The sequence below is a fragment of the Malassezia pachydermatis genome (assembly GCF_001278385.1).
Source record: "Malassezia pachydermatis strain CBS 1879 chromosome Unknown scaffold1, whole genome shotgun sequence".
In the NCBI taxonomy this organism is placed as follows: domain Eukaryota; kingdom Fungi; phylum Basidiomycota; class Malasseziomycetes; order Malasseziales; family Malasseziaceae; genus Malassezia; species Malassezia pachydermatis.
The window spans coordinates 1,466,626-1,489,072 of record NW_017253138.1 but is presented as its reverse complement, the minus strand read 5'-3'; the positions used below and the strand labels follow the sequence as shown (position 1 = coordinate 1,489,072).

Below are 22,447 nucleotides of genomic sequence, written 5' to 3'. Positions count from 1 at the left end.
GCCAAGGCAAGGTTATCGAATTCGGCTCACCTGCCTCTCTATTGTCCAACTTATCCAGTTCATTCTATCAACTGTGTGAGCAAAGTGGTGATTTGGAAAATTTGAAAGAAGTAGCCTTCCATCACTCTAAGTAACTGTAGTTACATCTATTGCGATATTATATAGAAAGACTTTTTCCAAAGTGCATGTTACACTGTGTTAGTCAGCGACGCACGAGCCCTCTCTTCCGGGACACGTGTACTTTTAATTGACCATACGTCCCTACTATTGACACCGGCGTGCTACTGCGAAAATGCTGGCACGTCCGAATATGGTTCGTGCTCTCATGACTCGGGGTTTGCCTTTGAACATGGTACCCCAAGTTGCTGCGCCTTTGACGCTCGGATCCCGTGCAACCCGCTTGCCAACACCACCACTTTTCCATGGGAGGATGGATCGCCTTCCTCTCTCTGCGCAACGAACATACTCATCCAGCTCGGGACAACCTGCTCCGCACATACCAAATGCTTCATCCCATAAGAGTTCTGAGAATGGAAATTCAGAGGGACCAAAGGAAAAACAAGGTTTCTTTGGCCGGTTTCGCTCAACCATGAAGCGTTATGGCTGGTGGGCATTGGGCGTGTATACAGGCCTGTCGTTCATCGACTGCATGGCAACATTTGCTGCCATCCACTTCTATGCAAGCGAACAAGTGGATGATCTTGAAGCCCTGCTGTCCAAGTGGCTTGGCCCTATCATGAAGAAACTGAAGAAGGAGGACCCCCAAGAGAAGCAAGAAAGCGCAATCTTGAACTATGTAAAGAAGCTGTTCGTTGAAGAGAAGCCGGAGAAATCTCATGATGTGGAACAGCTGTTCGCACGTATTTCAACCGAATTTGTGCTAGCATATGCCATTCACAAGACCATCCTTCTCCCCTTCCGAGCAGGCTTGACAGCAATGATCACACCGAGTATAGTCCGTGCCTTGGCCAGGCGTGGATGGATTCGTCCGATCAAAGAGGCCACCGCAAAGATGACCTGATCAATTATAGATAGGTTTTAAGCACAATGCATTTTGGGGGCATCATCGAATATACGCTCGAGACTACGGTACAGTTGCTTTAGAGAGTAGGGACACGCCGAAAAAAAGTGCCTTAAGTCTCTTTTACAATCGATAGGACAAAGTGCCCGAGGTATTTTAACGGAACTTTGCTGTTAGCATACTGGAAAAGAGATGGTAAAACAAACCTTGGTGAAGCCGATGTCAGCAGCCTTCTCACGGAAGCACTGACGGCAGATGTCCATACCGTACTTGCGGATAATACCGCCCTGGTTGCCACAAACGCGGCTGAAATAGTTAGTACCACGATTCATTGTTATAAAGGGTTTCCGAAACTCGTCGAGAGAAAGCATGTAACCTTGTAGGAAGAGAATCGAAAGCATCACATCCTAAGACAAATAAGAAAATCTTACGTCTCACAAAAAGTAGATAGTCATGGTCAGCAGTCATAAACTCTTCGAGTAATGCCGTTCATCTGCGTCAAGAATGTAATGTCATGACGGCGCATCCTTAACCAAATGTTGCATGCTTGGTCTCACGACGAAGATCCAAAATCCCTTATCATTAGAAACATACCAGCGACGCGAGCCTTTACCGTAGTTACGCTGTATGTGTTAGTATATCTGCTTTTCTTGTATACTAAGTGCAATACGTACAGGGTGCGAGTACCACACGTTCTGGTGAGCCATCTTGCTGGTGTAAGGTGAGGCGAAATACGTCGCAGAGCATCGAACACACCAGCGCAGGGAAGGGTGAGATCACGTGTAGAAGTATAATAAATCACGTGTATGGGCATGTCGCTAGTTGATATCGCTGTATGCAGGATGATGTCATATGTGGAGTGGAGTGTGGGGAAGCCATCAACTTATCTCGGAACGCTGCCGTACGACACGGATGGGCCATGACAGATCGAAGTTTGGCGCAACGGAGATGGAGTGATCAAGGCTCAAAGCGGACACTACATAAAATATCAAATCCAAAGAAAGGGTCAGCTGCGCTTCAGCCTCTTTATAAACCTGTACTAATAGTGTCGTTATGCATTATGATACCTATTGCCATGGTATTGATATTCGCCGCCCCAGCAGCTGTAGTGGCTTGTTTTGGTACGTATGCAAGTCCCTAATAACTTTAGTACCTTTCATCGGCTTAGTGTACGTGTCGTACTCCTAACAGCAGAGCAATTCCTTTCATCCCATTCTTTCTTATTGGTGCTATATATTCTCTGACATGGTGCATTTACCTAGTACTTGCACAACAAGACCGACCACCCTATGCTGTCATTGGCACACCCAGCATTGCAAAGTATATACCCTTTATCCCTCTATCGCCCGTTCGCTGTCTCAAGGTCGTGAAGTCTTCGCTCATGTATGCATGGGCGCTGTCTGGCTTTACTTGGGTAGTTATTGACTGGTACATGCAGTACCGTCGCATTCGGGCACTGGCCGCTAAGAATAAGCCTATTTGGTACGTACTAGGCATTTAACAGCAGTGATACGGTCGTCTACTCAATCCCATTTTCACATCAACGACTTGATGTCTACCTGCCAAAGAAAGCCACTACTATTCTATCCCAACAAGGTCCTTTAGCCGGGCTGGGGCTAAACACTGGTCACCCCGTGCTTGTGTTTGTACCTACGGCTACTCTCCCTGTAAATATTGTAAGCCACCGCCAAACCTACTTGCAATTGGCTTTGCGAATGCGAGATTTGGGGTTTTGTGTGGTCATTCCTGAGATCACATACTATCCGGACGATCGGATCCGCCAGTCTGTGGTGGATTTACGCCTAGCGCTGAGTTGGGTGGGAGCACATATATCAAGCTATGGTGGTGACCCTTCGAGAATATATGTTATGGGCTTTGGCCTGTCCTCGGCGCTGATAACACTGACATTGGTTCAGGAAGCCGCGGTGCTAAGCCAGACGGTGGTTGACGAGGAGTCGGACGATGAGGAGAATCCCACGCGTATTAAGACTGAAAACTATTTACGCCAGCTAGAAATTTATGCACCACAAATTCGACTGCCCAACCTAGCTGGTGTGATTTTAATAGCTGGCCTGAGTGATGTGGTGAAAGGATACCTACATGAAGCGAAGCTGGGCATTGAGCACCTGAGCGTGCTTCGGCGTTGGGCAGGGCCTAAAACTACGCAGTGCCTTCTCCATTCTCCTACTCATATTTTGACACACACGGAGTCCACATTTGACGCGGCGTTTCTGCCACCCAAATTCCTCCTGATTCATGGCGGACAAGATACGCTTGTACCTATTAGTCATTCCACACTACTCAAGGCATTGCTACAAAAAGCAGGTGTGCCACAAGTGGAATTGCTCGCATACCGTGACCTGACTCACTTAGATACCCTAAAATGCCTTTTAACGCCCTCCATGGGGCAAAAATCATCCTGTGGACATCAAATGATCGAGGCGATTCAGAAATTCATGACTGGTGATAATGTTCTTGTGACTCATTGAGGACCTATGGAATATATATAAATCCCCCTTCCGTAGGGTTTTTAAGCCAATGAGACCCCCCGTATTCCTGCAGTTCTGTTTCGTGCGCCCGATAGTACGACGGCCGTTAAGTTATATTACGCCCCAATCTTTCTCGTACTCTACGATGTCACGTTCAGCTGCCATGGGTAGTTCTAGCGGACCTGATGCTAAGCGCCAGAAGGTGGAAGTCTCGCCACTTGACGCAAGCCGGTTGGTGATTGAGGAGAACCCTGAGCCGCGTACTTGCCCTCCAGCCAAGGAACTTGTCTTCGGTAAAACGTTTACAAACCACATGCTTTCGATTAACTGGACGAAGGAGCACGGTTGGGAGGAGCCGGTGATTAAGCCTTATGGCCCTCTGACTCTCGCCCCATGTGCTACCATTTTCCACTATGCCCCTACGTTGTTTGAGGGCCTGAAGGCGTACAGGGACCCTAACGGCAAGGTCCGCTTGTTCCGCCCAGACAAGAACATGGAGCGTATGAACCGCAGTGCGACGCGTATCTCGCTTCCCAACTTTGACGGGGAGGAGCTGATCAAGCTCTTGAAGAAGCTGCTAGAGATCGACCAGGAGTGGGTGCCGTCTGAGCCTGGTTATTCGCTGTATATCCGACCTACGTTGATCGGTACGCAGGAGTCGCTGGGTGTAGCTGCGCCAACCAAGGCTATGCTCTTTGTGATTATGTCGCCTGTCGGTCCGTACTATGCCAATGGTGTCAAGCCTGTGTCGCTGGAGGCGAACCCTGAATACGTCCGTGCTTGGCCAGGTGGCACTGGTGAGGCTAAGCTGGGTGCTAACTATGGCCCTGCTGTCCTTCCGCAGAAGCTTGCCGCTGGCCGTGGTTATGATCAGATCCTCTGGCTCTATGGTAAGGAGCACTGGCTCACGGAGGTCGGTACGATGAACATGTTTGTCGTATTGAAGAAGGACGATGGTGTTTTGGAGGTCGTGACACCCCCGTTGAACGGCATGATTCTGCCGGGTGTGACGCGCGCTTCGATTCTGGAGCTCTTGCACCACCATGAAAACGGCTCGGATACTCTTGAGGGTGTGCCGAAGATCCAGGTCAACGAGCGTGAAATCAATATGCAAGAGCTTATTAACGCCTCGGAGGAGGGTACCCTGGTGGAGATGTTCGGGGCTGGTACTGCCGTCGTCGTGAGCCCTGTGCAACGTGTCGGTTTCCTTGGGAAGGATATCAACGTGCCGGTCGGAGAGAGCGGCTTTGGCGTTGTCGCTGGCGCTGTGCTGAAGAAGCTCACGGATATCCAATGGGGCAAGATCCCGCATTCGTGGTCTGTTCCTATCAGCGACGAATAAGTGTCATAGAAACTATAAATCGGCAAAGAAATCTGCATGGTCTTGTGTTGATGGCTCAGTAGGTGCTGCCATCGCATTCTTCCCTTTGGCGCGTCGCTTGGTCGCGCGAGGCGCATCGCTGTCGCTACTCTCATTATCACTCACTCCCGCACTACGCGTTGCCAGATGTGAACTCGAAACGCCGTCAATGATTTGTGGATCATCCTCATCGATCTCATCATCATCACCTTCAAGAAGCGACGTGAGATCAGTGAGTTTACATTCATTACCATGACCCAAACTCGCAATCAAATTCCCTTTCCGCCTCATACACTCCACAGGCATACCATCGTGATCGCCGACAATCCCCAGCAGCTCATGAGGGAACAGTTGGACAACGCGAATAAGGCCATCTGAAGAGCCAGTCAGCACTGTATCATCGTCCAACGTGCAAATTGCATCGACGCTGGCAGGGTGCCCAGGGAAGCGGTCGACATGATCTAAAAGACCACGCGAAGGAGCCCAAAGCGATAAAATGCCAAGCTGCGTACCCACGACCAGCTTCTTGCCCCCTTTAATAGAGGCAATAGAAAGCAGTTCATCCTCTTGATCTTCACTAACTTCCACCCCCTTCTTGCCTGTGCGTACATCAATCACACTCAGCGTCCCATCGCCGCTGGTCACTACCAAGCGACTCCTCTCGCTCTCTGGCTCACGTTTCCGTTTCGCAGAGTCATCCTTCTCCTTCTTACGTTCCTTAGGGGCATCTAGATGGGGGCACCAGAGCATATCGGTAATCCAGTCGGAGTGGTGATCATAGGATTGCAAAGGCTTGGCCTCTGCACCATTCGAGGGCGGTGAACGAGGATCCCATAGCCGTACTATACCATCATCATCTCCTGTTGCAACCAAGGTATCATCAATAGGCAGGACACGAGACGGAGCCGAGCTAATTTTCGTTAGACGATTCAAGGACGTACTCATGCGCATTGGCCCACTTCGCCAGGACCTCCCCGGTGGCAGCATCTAGAGCTAGTAAAGACTTGTCTTTAAAAATACAGTAGATTTTATCACCAGATGCATCGAATGCCACACCACGACAGCTTTTGTGCGAGGGCCGAACGCTCCAAAGCCGCTTGTACAGCTTGCTTTTGCGCTTGCCTTCAGGCGGCGACTGGCAAGATCCATCCTCGTTAAACATCGCAGAGTAATCAAACACCTGGACCTTGCCACTGATAAGCCCGACAGCGATCTTATGCACCTGCTCCCCTGGATGAAACGAGACATCCAGGGCATCTGAAGACAGGGCAATGTTCATGGCGGCCGGGGAGCCGTCGTGAAGTGTCAACCATGAAATTGCACGTGATGGCTGGCCAAATTTTTTCGGCGACGCCTTGACCAGCCGCAAGCAGCCTCTCCAGGTTGTCTATCCTACACCTATACGCCAGGATGGGTGCATCGGAGAAAGCAAGTAAGCGTAAGGAGCGTGACCATGAGTCATCTAAGAGTGAGAAGCTGGAGAAAAAGGTAAAGAAGTCCAGTGAATCCAAGGAAGCAAAGAAGGACAAGAAAGAGAAGAAGGACAAGAAGGAGAAAAAAGAGAAGAAGGACAAGAAGGAAGAGCCTTCCTCGGTATCAGAAGGTCCTGCATCTCCTTCTGATGCTGCCTCGACGGGCGTGGTATGTATATGTCGCACTAACTCTAGTCTGCAAAAGAAGCGCGTGAATTCATGGAATCAAATAACATTACGATTGAGATGCCTGAGGAGTCAAATGACAAGCCCCCCCGGCCGATGCTGTCCTTTGCTGAGTTGAATGGGAAAATTGACGCCGCTTTGAAGGCTCGTCTTGACGAAGAAGGCTTCACAAAGCCTACATTGATTCAGTCATGCTGCTGGCCAGTCCTCTTGCAAGGTCGTGATATTGTAGGTGTGGCCGAAACGGGTTCAGGAAAGACGTTGGCGTTCGGTATCCCTGCTCTTCAATACGTGATTACCAACCCGGAAAAGAAGAAGAAGAAAGGAGTTATTCAAGTTCTTGTGGTCGCACCCACGCGTGAACTGGCAATTCAGACACGAGACAATTTGGCGCGTGTATGTGAGCCACTTGGCTACGGTGTGTTCTGTCTCTATGGTGGTATTCCAAAAGGAGAGCAGCTTCGAGAGATGAACAACTATGCGCTTCCTATCCACATTGCCGTTGGCACACCAGGTCGTGTGCTGGATTTGGCGCGCGAAGGCTCGCTAGATTTGAGCCAGGTTAGCTACTTGACGCTGGATGAAGCGGACCGTATGTTGGATAAGGGCTTCGAGCCTGATATCCGTGCCATCATCGGAATGACCAAGTCGCATGAAGCTGGACGTCACACAAATATGTTTAGCGCTACATGGCCCCCAGCTGTGCGTGGTCTTGCAGAGACTTTTATGCGCTCACCTGTTCGTGTGACCGTGGGCAGCGATGAGCTTAGTGCAAACCGACGGGTGGCGCAAACGGTGGAAGTGTTGGAAGATGGTCGTGCGAAAGAGCGCCGTTTGAATGCTTTTCTACGTGAGATCAATGCGCACAAGTCGAAAGACAAGGTCCTTATTTTTGCTCTATACAAGAAAGAGGCGCAGCGTGTAGAAAATACACTGCGTCGTTGGGGCTACCAGGTGTCAGGAATTCATGGCGACTTGAGTCAGCGTGATCGTATGGCAAGCCTGGAGGCATTCAAGACAGCAGAGACGCCGCTCTTGGTAGCCACAGATGTTGCGGCTCGTGGCTTGGACATTCCGAACGTCGAACATGTTATCAACTATACGTTCCCTCTGACGATCGAGGACTATATCCACCGTATTGGCCGTACCGGTCGTGGTGGTAAAACAGGCAAGGCGTTGACATTCTTCACAGATGAAGACAAGGCGCATGCGGGTGAACTCATCCGTGTGTTGAAAGATGCCGACCAACCTGTTCCCAAAGAGATGGATCGTTTCCCTACGACAATCAAGCGAAAGACGCATTCAAGCTATGGTGGTACGTACAGCGGGAAGATACTCACTAACACACAAGATCATTATCATGAACTTGTTCCTGGAAAAGCCAAGAAGATTACGTTTGATGATGACGATTAGATACGTAGTGTGTAATGAAGGGGCTCGCATCTATGTAAAAGATACGCAATGGCGAGTAAACAAATGCACGCTTATTGATATTCAAATTAAAAATCGACAAAAAAAATAGCTCCCAACGTGGGGCTCGAACCCACGACATTCAGATAACTCTTCGTAACCGAAGAGACTCTATTAAGAGTCTGACGCTCTACCGACTGAGCTAGCCGGGACAAGTTCTGGTGGTAACGGCACGTATATACACCTATATCGCTAAATCGTTTACAAGGTACTCTCCAACGACACTGTCATGTTAGTAGTTCGCCTCAGTTTCAACATACTTAGACTGGCCACAAACGTCAGAATCAGACGCTGGCGTAGCTCCACAATGTCTTCTGGTACCAAGAAAATCAATGCACCTAGTTTGCGTGCGATGCTAATAGCCAGTTTGGCATTCAACTTGCACTCCTCCTCGTCCGAACCGTTCTTCACGAGAGAGTAGTCCACAATACCCTTACGTATAGTATCCAGAAGGTCCAGCAAAAATTTGGCATTGGACAGAGATGGATCACGGAAGGAACGAATAGAAGACGACTTGCCAGCAGCTTTGACACGAGCATTTGCCCAGTTGAGGATCTCCGTGTCTGACACAGACTTGCCACTCTTGCCAAGCCCTTGCAAGGTAGTCGTAACATTCACACGCATAATCTGCCAAACGATACCAAGAATCAATGTCTTCGCACCATCTGTGATATCAGCGCCCTGGATACCAACGATGTGCATATGATTCGCCTTGGCTAGATCAATCACGTAGTTGGTGTTCTCGACCATTTTAAAGCGTGAAAGCGGCATATTTTCTCTCGGCTTTGAGACCCTCTTCCATGTGACAGAGCCTGGAAGAACCTTATCGAAGGCTTGCAATAGAATATTGCCGTCCTTGACGTCTTCGAACAGATTGTACACGCCAGGCTGCACGTCAAGACTGTTGAGCCAAAGCGTGAATACGCGAGCTTCACGCTCGCCTTCAGCATCGAACTCTTCCACCTCCATTGGTGGCGCCTCTTCGAGAGGCTCCAAGCTAGGCCAGGTGTTGAAGAGGTGTGCCACAAACGCCAAGTTCAATTTCGGGTTGCCAGAGATCATGGAGCCAGGGGTAAGGTACTTGCGGCAACCGATTGCATCAGCGCGCTGCAGTACCATTTCTGCACGTGTCATCAAATCTTGTTCCTTCAAAGGTGCGCGATCGCAAACATCCGGCTTGATCTGGGAGAGGAGAATAGTGTAATTTTCACCGTCGGCGACATCCTTAGAAAAGTTAAATACGCGACGGTTCCAGTTCGCAGACTTCAAATGGTAGTTGAACCAACGCAACAAGATTTGGTCCGGCGGCAGTTTGAGGAACGCTTCCAGCGTTTCATCCTCTTCCAACAGGCGGTACAGCTCAGGATGGTGCGTCAAGTCAATTTTGCTGAGCAGACCGCGCCGAACAATCTGCCAGATTAGGCCAAGGATAAGATGCTCACGACCGTCGGTGATATCCTGCGCACCGATGTTCACTACGCTGCATCCAATGGCCTTGGCTGATTGGATGACAATGTTATTGTTTTCCGTCATCTGAAAAGCGTTGGGCCCCTTGCCAGCCTTGCCTACATTCAGCACACGTTCATCGATGGTGTCTGGCACAGCACTGTTGATGAGTTTGCAAAGGAGCAAGCCATCACGGCATTCGTCAAACAACTGGAATGTATCAGTAGGGACGGGGAGACGAGACCCAATGTGCATATCTCCATCCAAGCTCATATTAATGTGACGAGTGAATTCGGTGCGTTCATCTTCATTGATAGTGTGTTGCGTCGATGCATTGCTTCCCTTCACAGTGACTTTGCCCTTGGAAACCACACCAGCCTGAGCGTTGCTACCCTTGCGAATGCGAGACACGAGCTGACGTTAATGAGATCACGTATACATACATCCACATAATCTTCCAGCTCTACACGGCCACTGGCGTCAAGGCTTACATCCTTCAGCGTCTCTCGCACCTGGTCATAGGATGCATTTTCAAGCTGTTGAACTTCTTTGACAACCACCTGGCGGTCCAGGCTTCCTCGGTCGTCTACATCAATTTGCTTGAATTTGGCAATCATAGCCATCATCTCCTCTTGGGAGCTTTTCATCAGTGCGTGCGCCATACATACAATTCCGGATACTTTCTCTGCAACTTGATGGCCTCCATAATATCGTTGTCGCACGGACGGTGGGGATTCACACAGCCGTTGGTGGGTAGGCACACGCACGTGATGATATGCAGGCTGCGTGCACGCGTGCACGCCAGGTCCACGATCCTCGGCGCACGGCGCATCAACCCGAGGCGATCGTAGTGATTCGGGGAGATGAAGTGTATGTTGGACTTGTGCGAGAACTCATGTTTCAGTCTCTCACAGCTTACAGCTGAATAGTGTCCCTGACTGGGTGGACCACTATATCAAGTATGTGTTGCGTGGAGAGCTAACGGTATAGTTATCAGCACCTGAAGAAAATTGTTTACTCGCTCGAACGAGCACAGTATGCTGCGAATGATCCGGAGCAAGGTATTTTGCATGCTCCAGGACACTTAGAAAATGAGTCTGAGACGCTCTTGCAGTCGGATCCGTCTGACTTTGATCGTCAGTTTATTCCTCACTTGGACAAGGAGCTGCGAAAGATTGTGGACTTTTATTGCGAGAAGGAAAGGGACCTGTGTACGGAAGTCCGCATGGTGCAGGAGCATATCCAACTCGCCGAAGAAGAGTACGATGTGGGCTCAGGCGATGAGCTGGATGCGGATGTATCCAATGGCGAAGAAGGGGATGAGGCCAGTGGGCCCCAAACGCACCTGAACCCGCAATGGCGAGCGCCCGCTTGGTACCACCCGAAGCGCCGTATGTCTCACACTTCCATCAGCGACACAGAGACGAGTTCGAATGTGAATCAAGGGAAAGGAGATCCCTTGCCGGTGCACAAGCGATGGATCAACACATTTGGACGACGAGGGTCGTTCCACAGAGCACGCCGCCAAATGTCGCAGAGCCCAGGCAGCTCGGGCTTTGGTGGTATATCCGGCGGCGAAGAGGGGAGTCAGCAAGACGATGGCCTCGCTCCCAATGTGTGGAGTGCTCAAGACGACTATGCGATCGATATGCGCATTACATTGAAGCGCAAGCTGATGGAGATTTACATTACCTTGAACGAGCTGCTGCAGTATGCGAATCTCAACCTGACAGGTATGAAGAAGATTTTGAAAAAGTACGACAAAATTACGGGACGTAATCTGAAGGACCGTTATCTGGAAGAGGTCGTCAAGGTCAAGTACCCGTTCCAGCCGCAAGCCAACCAGTTGCTGAGCGACCAGGTAAAATTGGTCGTCGACATGTATGCTCATGTGGCCACACACAATGATGTCGAGTTAGCACACCAGCAGCTACGTATGCAATTGCGTGAAGAGGTGGTGTGGCACCGCAACACGGTGTGGCGTGAGATGATCAACATTGAGCGTCGAGCTCAAGCTGCCTCGTTAGAAAAGGGTATTATGGGCGCGGGTGCGACCAACCTGTTGGATGAGGAGCCCAAGGAGCCGACAGTCGTACACACGCCCTTCGGCAACATTGTTCTGCCACCGTTTATGACCATGGGGACGGTGCAGATGTTCTTCTCGCTGCTGGTGTTTGTGCTGCTGCTCAAACTTCCTGCGCTACGTATCTTTGAGGAAGTGGAAGTGCAGAACTGCTTTGCCATGCTGGTACTGTGCACATGCTTCTGGGTCACAGAAGTCGTGGAGCTCTTTGTCACGTCGCTGCTGGTGCCGCTGCTCATCGTCACGCTGCGTGTCGCGCGAGAAGGCGAGGGCGAGGGACGGCGTCTTACCGCGCCGGAAGCGAGCAAGTGGATTTTCCAGCAAATGTTCGCGCCCAATGTGCTGCTGCTGCTGGGTGGCTTTACGCTCGCTGCGGCGCTGTCCAAGTACGGTATCGACAAAGTGCTTGCGACGCGAGTTCTCCACTTGGCTGGCACACGGCCCAGCTTTGTGTTGCTGGCGCATATGGTGGTCGCGTGCTTTGCGAGTATGTGGATCTCGAACGTCGCCGCCCCGGTCTTGATGTTCTCGTTGGTGCAGCCGATTTTGCGCAACTTGCCGCCTCGCTCGACGTATGCGGCGAGCATGGTGATGGGCATTGCATTGGCTTCGAATGTAGGTGGTCAGACGTCGCCGATTGCCTCGCCCCAGAACCTCATTGCCCTGCAGTACATGCCGGAGCCTTTGGGCTGGCTGCAGTGGTTCGCCATTACGATTCCTGTGAGTGGCATTACGCTTATGGCGTTGTGGCTGCTGCTTCTGTGGACCTTTGGCACTGGCCGTGGGGTGACGATCAAGCGATTGCCTGAGACCAACGAGCCGTTCACGCGCAAGCAGTGGTTCATTTCGGCGGTGTGTATCGGGACGATTGTCCTTTGGTGTTTCCAGCGGCAGATCCAGGGCATCGTCGGTGATATGGCGGTCACGGCCGTGGTCCCGCTAGTCCTCTTCTTTGGTACGGGTATTTTGACCAAGGAAGATTTCAACAACTTTTTGTGGACGATTGTGTTCCTGGCTATGGGCGGTATAGCGCTCGGAAAGGGCGTGGCCTCGAGTGGCTTGCTGAAGAACTTGGATGCGTTGGTGCAAAACCTCGTGACAGGTTTGCCGCTATTTTGGATTCTGGTCATTTTGCTCAGTGTGGGCCTGGTCGTTGCGACGTTTATTTCACACACGATTGCGGCGGTCCTCTTAGTCCCGATTGCAGCGCAGATGGGCGAGAGTCTCAGCGAGCCCCATCCACGTCTGCTGATCATGGCCACGGCGCTGGTCTCGAGTGCAGCGATGGGGTTGCCGATCAGTGGCTTCCCGAACATGACAGCGATCAACTTGGAAGACGAGGTGGGCCACAAGTACGTCACTGTGAAGACGTTCTTGCGTGTTGGCATCCCTGCGAGTATCATTGCGACGATGATCATCGCGACGCTTGGTTACGTGATTATGTTAGTTCTTGGATTGTGATAATGAGAGCCTATAGATAAAGCAACGACATCAGGGTATAGACCGCGGTGTGGATAGATACGCGTTAGGCATGCGAGCTCGTGAGCAGCCGACTCACAACCTCGAAGGAGCCGATCATCACACCACATGCAGGCGCTGCTTTCGCGAGACGAGGCGACAAGCCGCGGAAAAGGCCAGCTAGGCCATCTGATCGGACGATATCACGCCATGCCTCTGTGAGCGAGGGTGCAGGTGACATGGCCGATCCATGGTCCGCTTGCAAGCGCGTTTTGATCAGGTCAAAGGGATGCGTCGCCACAGCCGCGGCACAGCCACTGACAGCGCCGGCCAGGAACGACGTGCCGAACTCGTGCCAGAACGTCGAGGCTTTGTTCTCGCCAAAGCCGCTGCCGGTCAGTAGCACCTTTCCGCCCTCGTAGCCTGTGAAATAGATAGCAGAGAAGGGGACGTCGCGCCATAGCGTGGCATTCAGGCCGCGCCATAAAACAGTAATGCCACGCTGCTTCACTTCATGAAAGAGGGGCTTAATGACCGAGGACACAGGCGATGCACGAGCATGGGATGCTTGAAGCCGTGTGCGTAGCAATTCCAAGGGCGTGACTATGGTGACGGCGATGGCACGCGCCATCGCACCGCTCATCAACGAGACGGCCAGGAGCGGGATATGGGTCGGTGTGAATTGAATCGTAGAGCGGGACGACGGTGTCGTGGACCACACAGGCACACGCAGCTCGGCACGAAGGAGCCATTGTCGGAAGACATCGTAGCAGGACATGTATGTCACCTGGGATGGGACGGTCATCGCAAGGGTAGGCAGCAAGCCACGCCACAAACTTCGCCAGCCTTCAACACGGGCAATCTTTACAAACCCATCCAAGATCCCAGTCATCCGCCCTTCTTGCAGAATCACCTGTGCCTCACACACTTCGGCCATGCTGCACTTGCTGGGGTATATACAGACGGCTGACTCGCCCATGGCATAGGGCATGGTGTACGCCTGCATGGGGCGTACCCATGTGAGAGACATCGACGAACCTGCTACCTGATGCGGCACCGTCGCATGCTTTGGGCAGGGTGGGCCACGCACAGGGCCCAAGTTGGCATTCCGGATGGTATACGAGGCAGCTTGCGCTTGCTCCGCCGACTGCGTTTGCAGACGGGTCTTGATGACATCCAAGGGCGTCACTGGCGGTAAGCACATCAAGTACGTACTAAGCAAAGAGGTAGAGACAGACCCGGAAATCGCCGCAAGGGCCTTGTCAGAGAAAGACATGGGTCGCCGAAGCGACGTCTCGGAGCCAGCACGCTCAGGCGGAGCTGCTGTCATGCTCCCAAGCAGAGTGGCGCCACCGTGGTGGAGGTATAGGTGTAGGTACCTGGGGCGGCTGCGATACACGAAGGGGCGCGCTGCTGAGTCAGCGAGCCTGCACGCCGTGTGGCTACGAAGAGGTTATGGAAGCAGAGCCAGGCGCCGCGGCCGCTCGGCGCTCGGCGCGTCGTTGTCCTTTGCCTTCGCGCCATTTCTTGTTCTTTTCTTCTGCAGACACGTCGCGGGGACGTGAGACTAGCGCCGTGTAGCGCGTAGTCGGCCGTACAGCGCCATTGCCGAGCGGCACAAGATGAGCCCGCTGCGCGATGTGTTCGGCAGAGGTAGGCGTAGGCAGGAAAGGCGTACGTGCTTCATCAAACGAAGTCTGCGTGGGCAGCGCGGTGGCTTCGGCGGAGCCGCTTGCGAGCACAAAGTGGCGCGTCATCTCCGCATGAATGGTCTCTCGCATCCACATCGCATGCAACTGCGCCGAAGCACGCACACCAGGCGAATAGTCGATACGTACGTCCGAGGACGGCGGCATGGGCCCCGCATATGCACTGGCCCGCCATTGAAGGTGGTCGGGACGGAATCCACACTCCCATAGCATCAGCGGCCGGTCCGCGGCCATCTCATAGCTTGGCTTGGTCGCGATCACAGGCAGGTCCTCGGGCAACGGTGGCAACGCCTGCATACGCTGCTTGTCAGGGGTATGAGCATGCGAGGCATCACCTAACGCCTGGATCCATTCATGGGCCCGGATACGATCAGCTGCTGCCGCGCCCGTGTGTACGTTGACCAACGCATCGACAATGCTTGGCTCTTCAAGGCCAGCACCGACCATGAAGAGCACGGCCATGATATTTCGGACTTGGTGGTACAGGAACGCAGAGCCACGTAGATTGAGCACATATATAGGCTCGTCCACCGCCTTGATCTCCGGCAACTCAGAACGTTCGGTACGCCAGCCTGTAGCCACACGATCGATCGTCGCGCCGTCAATGCGGCGCACAAAGTTGGTGATTTGCTTGGACGCATCGACCTTGCACAGATTACGGAAATCGTGCTCGCCGACCAAGCGAGCCGCCGCATCGCGCATGCGCTCTACGTCCAAGCGTCCCTGGAAATGCGACGCGCTCTCTGGCTGCCATGCAAGGGTATGTGGCGCGCCCAGCGTGAAAAAGTACTTGTAGTGACGATAGACACAGTCAAAGCGTGCAGAAAAGGAAGGACGAACAGGCGACCATGCCTGAATTCGGATGGTCGGTGGCAGAAGTCGATTGAGCGTCGCGACATACGGTAGCTCTTCGTCGTCAGGGCCAAGAAGAACGGTTGGCTGCGCCTCAGTGTCGTCCGGATGCGCACGCAATGCGCGCTCATCGACACAGCGACTGCGTACCCACAACGCGACGACCTGCCCCGCAGCGCTAACACCAGCATCGGTACGTCCACAACGACTCCATCCCGCATCGTCCATGCTTTTGGTCGCGTCGACGAGGCGCGCGGTACATAGAGCATCCCATATCGTCTCTTCGACTGTGGGCAATGGCGTGGACTGCGACGTTTGCGCTGCGAGGCCCGAGTACGAGCCGCCATCGTAACAAAAACGCAACGCGATTTTGCGGCATGGCTGCGCCTCCATATGGAATGGCCGCGGTTTCTTGGTAGTCGCAGGCGTGGATGACGACGACACCTCCTCTGGTGGGGGCACAGACTGGCCCAGGGACGCGGCTCGGTCTTCAAGCTGCGCGATACGTCGCAACAGCTGATTGCGACTCCAATCGCCGTATCGCTCGCGAGCGCTCATAAAGACGTGCTGCTGAAGGGTATGCTGCTGACGTACGTGGATGACAAGCGACCGTGACAGCTGCACAGCCAGGCCTCGCATCCAACGATGGCCACGAAGAAAAAAGGGGCGCGTCGTGGTGGCGCTACGGAATCACGTGGAGGGCATGGCATACCGTGCGAGGCAGGAACGCAGGAGATCCAGATCCTGCCAGGCATGCTGCAGAACACTACGTAGTGCGGGGGTATCGGACTAGGTGAGAAGAAGGGGAAGACGTACCTGCCATAAAGCATTGGCTTCGTCTTCGTGCGACGAAATGTACAAGCCTTGCAAGCGAGCTTCGCACAATCGTGCAATCATGGCCAAGGCTCGCTGGACACGCTGGTCCAGAGGGGACGATGGGTCGCGCATCCACCATGCAAGCGACTGCTCGAGACAAGGCACATCCTCGGAGGTATGTAGTACCAGAAGAACCTGGGACACAATCTCTTCGGCGTACGTGTCTGGGCACAGCGCCAAGCCCAGGCACAAACGCCAAAGGGGCCAACTTACGCGGCCCATAGCATCCACGAAGAATGGGGACTGGGTATCGGATACATGCACATGAGACACAGGCGCGAAATCGTACAGCACATGCCCATGCGCATCGAGAAGGGCAGGCGGAAGCCCATCGTCGCTCTGAGCACGTTGGGCATCGGCCAGCTCAGCCGGCTCCAGTCGCTCGCATTGGCGCCAAATCGTCGAGGTGGGCAGGCCCAAGGCTTGGACAAGTTCAGCCTGCTCCGTAGGATCCCTTGGATCCCAGCTGCATCGCTCCCAGCCACTCTTCGTTTCGAGCACAAAGCCGTACTGACATAGCAGCTCAGCATTGCCCAGCTCACCGTAGGAGTTGAACGCTTCGTCCCCCGCTTCCATAGTGTCAACACAGACAAGGTCCACGGTTTGTCGTGCGTGGGCTGTATCAGTATGACCTGCGCGTGTATGCTCGCTTGAGCCGCATGTCATGCACACATCCATATCCGATTCCACTTGCACCGTATTCACGGCCGAGTGATTAAATAGGTCGGCTACAGGCACCATGCAAAGCCTGCGGTTAGCATCGATCGACGTACGCATGGTAGGTATCAATCACAAATGCGCGACTGGAGACATGTGCATACGCCTGGATAAAGTCAGCAGAGCGCCATGGCCGCGCTGCAACGCGCTGCAGGCAGGCATGGCCTACGCGGTCCCAAAAAGATTGAAGCTCCGACTTGGGTCAGTGCCCACGGTACTTACATAGCACATGCCTGGCGTTGCGCCGGACCCTTGGTGCCATGCATACTCGCGCCGCTTCACAAGGCGCGATGCCTCCGTGCCTCGGAACCATACATTCCCCGCCCACGCAGACGTCCATTGAAACGGCAGAGATACAGGCGAGAAACTGTGGACATACGGCGCAAAGTACGATTGGGCGCCAAGGGATTGCTCGTACAAGACACACAACGCTAAACACAGCGAGAGTTTCTCGGACGATAGCAGTTGCTGAAAGGCTGGGTACGCATGCAAGGCGCTGGTACGGGCACAGAGTAGAGCGTGACATGGGATGCGTACCACCACATCGCCTGCAGGAATGGGTCGACATGCCGTCACAGCCATACTGCCAGGAGAGGATGCCCACTCGGTATCTGTATCCGATACATTCACAATATCAAGCCGTGGGTCGATATATATGCCTTGCGCTTCACACCATTTCGCCAAGGCTCGCCTCCCCGCAGCCATGCATGAAAGTGTCGTAGAGAACAGAGAGGGCACGTCCACAAACGTGCCTCTTTCCTCCACATGCCCCTTTCGCCGCACCACCATGTCCAAAAAGACCGTGTATATCGGTACGTACAAGGGACATGACGACTGACTCTGGTAGGCGGTTTGGCTGAGCAGGTCAACGAAGAGACTTTATTGAGTTCCTTTGGTACCTTTGGCGATATCAGTGATGTGCAGCTCCCTAAAGAGACGGATCAGCGTACGTGCGTCGTCAACTGACCCGCAGCGACAAAGCATCGAGGCTACGCCTTTATCACGTACAATGAGGAAGAAGATGCAGAAGATGCCATTGATAACATGAATTTGAATGAGTTTCATGGGGTATGTCCAGATATGCTAATGCCAGAATGTGATTTCTGTGAATTTCGCCAAGGCACAAAAGATCTCGACCAACGATACCCGACGGCCTATTTGGGAGACAGATGTACGTGCTACGGCGCTAACCACAGGCATGGCTCCAAGTGCATAACACAGCGGCACAACCTGACCCGCAGGCGGGAGAGGACTCGCTTTAAGATTATTTATACAGGTCGTCTACAACCGGTGAATAGTGTCATTCGCATGGTCGGCCAGATCGAGAGCATTGACGTGGCCCGTCGCCGCATCCTTGCGATCCAGGAGGTCTTGCCAAAGGGGGAATAGGAATGCTTTCACAATCAATTTGAACCAAGGTGTGAATGAACTCGCTAGACTGTTAATCATCATACCACCACGTACGATCCAGTTCCGTCATGAGCTGCTTCAGCTCGTCCATCGACACCCACTTAGTGTCACACACTTCATTTTCATTGAGCTTCAACGTCGTCTCGGCGGTAATGAAAAAGATGTAGTCGACTAGACTGTTAGTGTAACGTGGAATACCTACTCTCATGCTCGCCCCATGGGCCATCACCAGGAGCCAAGTAATGAATACGAGTCAGGAACTGGAACTTGTCCAGAGGCACTTGATCAGCTGGAATACCCAGCTCGTGCTCCATCTTACGCTGCGCCGCCTTCTTTGCACCTTCACGGCCATGCATCTCCGACTGGATGGCCAGAGGATGCGAGCAACAGGTGTTGGTCCACATATTAGGGAAGGTGATTTTTTCAGGCGCGCGCTTCTGAAGAAGCAACTTGCCCGTGCTAGGGTCAAACAAAAACACGGAGAAGGCACGGTGCAAGAGGCCCTTTTCAATGTTGGCCATAAGGTGGCCTGCGACATGAGCACACTCAAAAATACATACACTCCTTCTTGCTACCGTCACGGAGCATATTATCGTCATTGTCCGTCACAATGCAGCGCTCCTCCATCAGTCGAATTTGCTCCTCATCATGACCAGCAAGCGAGGCATCGAGACCTTGAGCACTCGATGAGTTGGCAGGGACTGCAGCCATAGTGACACGTGCGATGCTACGTTGTGGTACAAACCCGAGCCAAGGATTCCACCGCGCGTGTGCACATCCACGTGATGTGCGACGTGGTGGAGGACAAAAAGGTTGGCAACAACATCACTCTCCATTCCTTCGATGTGACGGTAGCTGCGCGTGTACGCGGAGAACCACTAGTGGGTATGTATTTGGACCAGAATGAGCAGCACAAAGATGAAAAAGTTGTATACCTATACTTAGGGAGTACAGTGGACTCGAGACCCATTGTGCGAAAGACCTGGAAGTTATTAGCTCTACCTGAGTGCTTGCCTCTTTTTTTCTTTGTCGAAGCAAATGCTAACCATGCAGTCAATTATGTATTCGAGAGAATGGTAGGATAAAACATAGGGAAACCCAATCTCATTCTTTTCTACAAGGGAGGCACTGGCCAAAGACCGAGGCACTCAAGCGTAGAGTCGCCTGGCACATTCAATGCCGCACGCAGTGCATGCAGAGGGGCCTCGGACATGTCGAAGGCTTCATATGTACACGACATGGGAGGGGATTCCATCTCAAAGGCAAATGTTTGACCTGAAAACGTCGACCCAAACGAAGGGTCACGATAATGGACTTTCCCATAGAGCGTCCAAGGTAACGACGATCCCTGCGATAACACTTGTGTGAAAGTAGCACAGGCAGCTTCTATGTCAGGATAAGACTCCACAGGCACTTGAACTCGAAAGAGAGCACGCATGCGACCGGATGTGGGGTTCGATGCAGAATGGAGATGTGCCAAGAATGCCTGCACTTGGGTATCATTGTAGGGCCCAGCAGCCACAATAAACCGAGTTACATTGTCTACAGTTAGATGCCTAATACATACCTCGTAACGCCTGGATACTCCGTGCCAGAATAGGCAAATGGAAAAGGTCGGCAGAAATTTCAGAGCCTATGGCAGCCATAGTGGACTGCTGGGACATAGACAGCTTTTGTACAGCTTCAGCAGTAGAATGCAGTTCGATGCGCTTGGCATGTGGTATATGCTGATCAAGAAATTGTGCACATTGTCCTAAGGCCTGAAAGAGTTAATACTGAAATAGCTTACCTGAGGGTGACTGCATACTTCTTGGATATGTGAGTAAGGATCTTCCATGGCGACTGCTTCTGGCGTCACAATAAGGGCATGTGCCACGGCAATATCGACTTCATCGACAATAGTAAGCCCCTTGGGTGAAAATTGAGAGGGAGAAGCTAAACAGTCCAAGCATTCCTGGACCACACCCAGGTATGAATTTTCCACAGGAAGAATGGCAATAGTTGGTTGTCCTGTCTGTATCCTTTCAACGCTAACGGACACAGCTTGACAAATGGATTCGGCAGGAGAGGCACTAGCCTCCTGATTCGAGTCAAATTTCGTCGCCGCTTGGTGCGAGTATGTCCCCAAAGGACCTAAAAAAAATAATTTTACGTCGGCATGTCCCTGATTTGGTATCATGGCTTTATGTCCCTAATGCACAGACGATTGTAGTGATGCTGCAGACGAAAGAGGGCTGCTGTAATGCATGGCACAAGTGTGATTCAGGCATGTCGAGATCCTTAGGTAAGCATGTTCCCCAGACACTAGCCATGATTGGCGACAGGTAAATGAGAAGGAGTCAAAGCACCACGGTTACAAAAGTCTACCATCCTGATGAGATCATGACAAACCGTACAATAGCTCAGAAACACTCATTCAATAGCACCGCCGCCATGCAGGGTTGTGACGCTTTGACTTGAAACGTGCGCGCGCGCTTCGTCCCTACATTCATCTCGAAGGCATATAAACCTAGGTATCTCGAGCATGAGAACCACTACCTCACTCCTTCAAGAAGCTTCTTGCTTGGCTTTTGGCTATGCAGATCCCACTTCAAGTCGCTCTTGGGCTAGCTATTGCATCTGGTTATGTGGCAGCTGGCCGCGTTAGCCCACAGCCTATTTCTTTGGAACGTCGGCACACGCTGATCGCCAAAAACGATGAGCTTGATATCGAGGGGTTGAAGAAGCACCTGAAGTATATCAACAAGAGGCTGGCCGTTTCGTTGGAAAACTTCCGTAATAACACAGGTGATCATCATCCCCTGTTCCGCCATGTCAAAGGGTTGCTGGACAAGCGTGGCGATCAATCTGGCGAAATTGAGCTAAAGGATATCAACAAGGGGCTCATGTGGGCTGGTCAGGTGGAATTCGGTGGCCAAAAAATGTACGTGGACTTTGATACAGGTTCTGCGGACACGCTTGTGAACCCGACTGCCTATGACCCGCACAAGTCCCAGTCGTCGAAGAACACGCACAAGCCGTTCCAGACAGCGTATGGTGACGGAACCAAGGCAACCGGTACAATCTTCACAGACAAGTTCTCTATTGGTGGCCTTAGTGCTGAGAATGTCGCCATCGGTCGCTCCGATGTAGAATTTCTGCGTGGTGAAGACCCCAACCAGGGTATTTCGGGTATGGCGTTCCCGGCCATCCAGGCGTTCCCGAAGGAGAACCCGCCTTTCTTTGTGTCGCTCATGAAGCAGAAGAAGGTGGCGCAGGGTGTGTTCCAGTTCACCATCAAGGCCGGCTCTGGCTCGTCGTTGCACCTTGGCGGTGTGGACAAGTCGAAGTTCAGCGACTCGTTGACGTGGGCCAATGTGGACCCGGGACAAGGCTTCTGGCTCACTGACGCTGAAGTGAATGGACAAAAGATCAAGGCGATCTGGGATACGGGTTCAACCATCATTTCGGGTCCGATGGACCAGGTTCGCCGTCTGTTCTCGCAATCGCCTGAACTCACGCCGTTCTCGCAGGGCGACCAGCTGTTTGCGCTGTTTGACTGCAGCAGGACGCCGAAATTGACGTTCACTGTGAGTGGTAAGCAGTTCCAGTTGGGTCGTGACCAGACTCGTTATGGTAAGCAGCAGGGTAAATGTGTCTTCACTGTGGTCGGTCAGAGTGGCTTGCCTATGGATGCTTGGATTGTGGGTGACTCGTTCTTCATGGCGACATCGGTGGTGTTTGATATGGAAAAGAACCGCATTGGCTTTGCCAAGCAGTCTGGCAACAGTAGCTCCTCTAGCGGTGGCGACAGCGACTCTGACCCGAGCAAGGGCGGCGACGGTCCAGGTAAAGGTGGTGACGACCCCAGTAAGGGCGGCAATGACCCCAGTAAGGGCGGCGACGGTCCCAGCAAGGG

At 52.6% G+C, this 22,447-nt stretch overlaps 14 protein-coding genes across 14 annotated transcripts in view; 7 read left to right on the top strand and 7 right to left on the bottom strand.

Moving 5' to 3' along the window:
* Positions 1-589: 589 nt before the first annotated feature.
* On the top strand, positions 590-1,021 carry Malapachy_3696 (hypothetical protein; the record flags this gene model as incomplete). Its single annotated transcript, XM_018138158.1, has 1 exon — positions 590-1,021. One exon carries the CDS (start codon positions 590-592, stop codon positions 1,019-1,021), a length of 432 nt encoding a protein of 143 aa, XP_017993650.1.
* A 156-nt stretch (positions 1,022-1,177) lies between these two features.
* Positions 1,178-1,728, bottom strand: Malapachy_3603 (40s ribosomal protein s29-a; the record flags this gene model as incomplete). Its single annotated transcript, XM_018138068.1, has 4 exons — positions 1,178-1,186; positions 1,228-1,327; positions 1,616-1,644; positions 1,696-1,728. 4 exons carry the CDS (start codon positions 1,726-1,728, stop codon positions 1,178-1,180), a joined length of 171 nt encoding a protein of 56 aa, XP_017993929.1.
* Positions 1,729-2,096: 368 nt separating this feature from the next.
* On the top strand, positions 2,097-3,510 carry Malapachy_3690 (hypothetical protein; the record flags this gene model as incomplete). The annotated part of the gene is made up of 4 exons (XM_018138152.1): positions 2,097-2,142; positions 2,172-2,190; positions 2,216-2,503; positions 2,529-3,510. 4 exons carry the CDS (start codon positions 2,097-2,099, stop codon positions 3,508-3,510), a joined length of 1,335 nt encoding a protein of 444 aa, XP_017993652.1.
* Positions 3,511-3,655: 145 nt separating this feature from the next.
* On the top strand, positions 3,656-4,852 carry Malapachy_3635 (branched-chain-amino-acid aminotransferase; the record flags this gene model as incomplete). Its single annotated transcript, XM_018138100.1, has 1 exon — positions 3,656-4,852. The coding sequence occupies one exon, from the start codon at positions 3,656-3,658 to the stop codon at positions 4,850-4,852; it is 1,197 nt and encodes a 398-aa protein (XP_017994107.1).
* Positions 4,853-4,864: 12 nt separating this feature from the next.
* On the bottom strand, positions 4,865-6,149 carry Malapachy_3668 (wd40 repeat-like protein; the record flags this gene model as incomplete). The annotated part of the gene is made up of 2 exons (XM_018138130.1): positions 4,865-5,780; positions 5,812-6,149. The coding sequence occupies 2 exons, from the start codon at positions 6,147-6,149 to the stop codon at positions 4,865-4,867; spliced, it is 1,254 nt and encodes a 417-aa protein (XP_017993485.1).
* A 131-nt stretch (positions 6,150-6,280) lies between these two features.
* Positions 6,281-7,941, top strand: Malapachy_3636 (dbp3- rna helicase required for pre-rrna processing; the record flags this gene model as incomplete). The annotated part of the gene is made up of 3 exons (XM_018138101.1): positions 6,281-6,511; positions 6,538-7,843; positions 7,880-7,941. 3 exons carry the CDS (start codon positions 6,281-6,283, stop codon positions 7,939-7,941), a joined length of 1,599 nt encoding a protein of 532 aa, XP_017994106.1.
* A 258-nt stretch (positions 7,942-8,199) lies between these two features.
* Malapachy_3596 (sac6-actin filament bundling fimbrin) lies at positions 8,200-10,150 on the bottom strand (the record flags this gene model as incomplete). Its single annotated transcript, XM_018138062.1, has 4 exons — positions 8,200-8,222; positions 8,259-9,858; positions 9,888-10,083; positions 10,113-10,150. 4 exons carry the CDS (start codon positions 10,148-10,150, stop codon positions 8,200-8,202), a joined length of 1,857 nt encoding a protein of 618 aa, XP_017994025.1.
* Positions 10,151-10,307: 157 nt separating this feature from the next.
* On the top strand, positions 10,308-12,988 carry Malapachy_3628 (pho91-similarity to pho87p and pho90p; the record flags this gene model as incomplete). The annotated part of the gene is made up of 3 exons (XM_018138093.1): positions 10,308-10,314; positions 10,349-10,403; positions 10,435-12,988. The coding sequence occupies 3 exons, from the start codon at positions 10,308-10,310 to the stop codon at positions 12,986-12,988; spliced, it is 2,616 nt and encodes an 871-aa protein (XP_017993822.1).
* Positions 12,989-13,052: 64 nt separating this feature from the next.
* Malapachy_3611 (mitochondrial carrier family protein) lies at positions 13,053-14,315 on the bottom strand (the record flags this gene model as incomplete). Its single annotated transcript, XM_018138076.1, has 2 exons — positions 13,053-14,173; positions 14,201-14,315. 2 exons carry the CDS (start codon positions 14,313-14,315, stop codon positions 13,053-13,055), a joined length of 1,236 nt encoding a protein of 411 aa, XP_017993527.1.
* Positions 14,316-14,427: 112 nt separating this feature from the next.
* Positions 14,428-17,844, bottom strand: Malapachy_3658 (pseudouridine synthase; the record flags this gene model as incomplete). Its single annotated transcript, XM_018138120.1, has 5 exons — positions 14,428-16,228; positions 16,259-16,335; positions 16,363-17,170; positions 17,196-17,335; positions 17,362-17,844. 5 exons carry the CDS (start codon positions 17,842-17,844, stop codon positions 14,428-14,430), a joined length of 3,309 nt encoding a protein of 1,102 aa, XP_017994205.1.
* An 82-nt stretch (positions 17,845-17,926) lies between these two features.
* Malapachy_3654 (peptidyl-prolyl cis-trans isomerase e) lies at positions 17,927-18,401 on the top strand (the record flags this gene model as incomplete). The annotated part of the gene is made up of 5 exons (XM_018138117.1): positions 17,927-17,951; positions 17,987-18,085; positions 18,113-18,207; positions 18,233-18,310; positions 18,336-18,401. The coding sequence occupies 5 exons, from the start codon at positions 17,927-17,929 to the stop codon at positions 18,399-18,401; spliced, it is 363 nt and encodes a 120-aa protein (XP_017994202.1).
* Positions 18,402-18,420: 19 nt separating this feature from the next.
* Positions 18,421-19,260, bottom strand: Malapachy_3602 (isopentenyl-diphosphate delta-isomerase; the record flags this gene model as incomplete). The annotated part of the gene is made up of 4 exons (XM_018138067.1): positions 18,421-18,572; positions 18,604-18,720; positions 18,752-19,078; positions 19,110-19,260. 4 exons carry the CDS (start codon positions 19,258-19,260, stop codon positions 18,421-18,423), a joined length of 747 nt encoding a protein of 248 aa, XP_017993954.1.
* A 403-nt stretch (positions 19,261-19,663) lies between these two features.
* On the bottom strand, positions 19,664-20,195 carry Malapachy_3674 (prephenate dehydratase; the record flags this gene model as incomplete). The annotated part of the gene is made up of 2 exons (XM_018138136.1): positions 19,664-20,091; positions 20,117-20,195. The coding sequence occupies 2 exons, from the start codon at positions 20,193-20,195 to the stop codon at positions 19,664-19,666; spliced, it is 507 nt and encodes a 168-aa protein (XP_017993555.1).
* A 930-nt stretch (positions 20,196-21,125) lies between these two features.
* Positions 21,126-22,447, top strand: part of Malapachy_3686 (putative aspartyl protease) — a gene marked incomplete at both ends in the record, with an annotated part of 1,699 nt that continues 377 nt past the window's right edge. The window contains 2 exons of the mRNA XM_018138148.1: positions 21,126-22,398; positions 22,442-22,447. The exon at positions 22,442-22,447 is cut by the window's right edge and continues 377 nt beyond it. Coding sequence (XP_017993596.1) covers positions 21,126-22,398; positions 22,442-22,447 — 1,279 coding nt within the window. The remainder of the gene's footprint in view (positions 22,399-22,441) is intronic.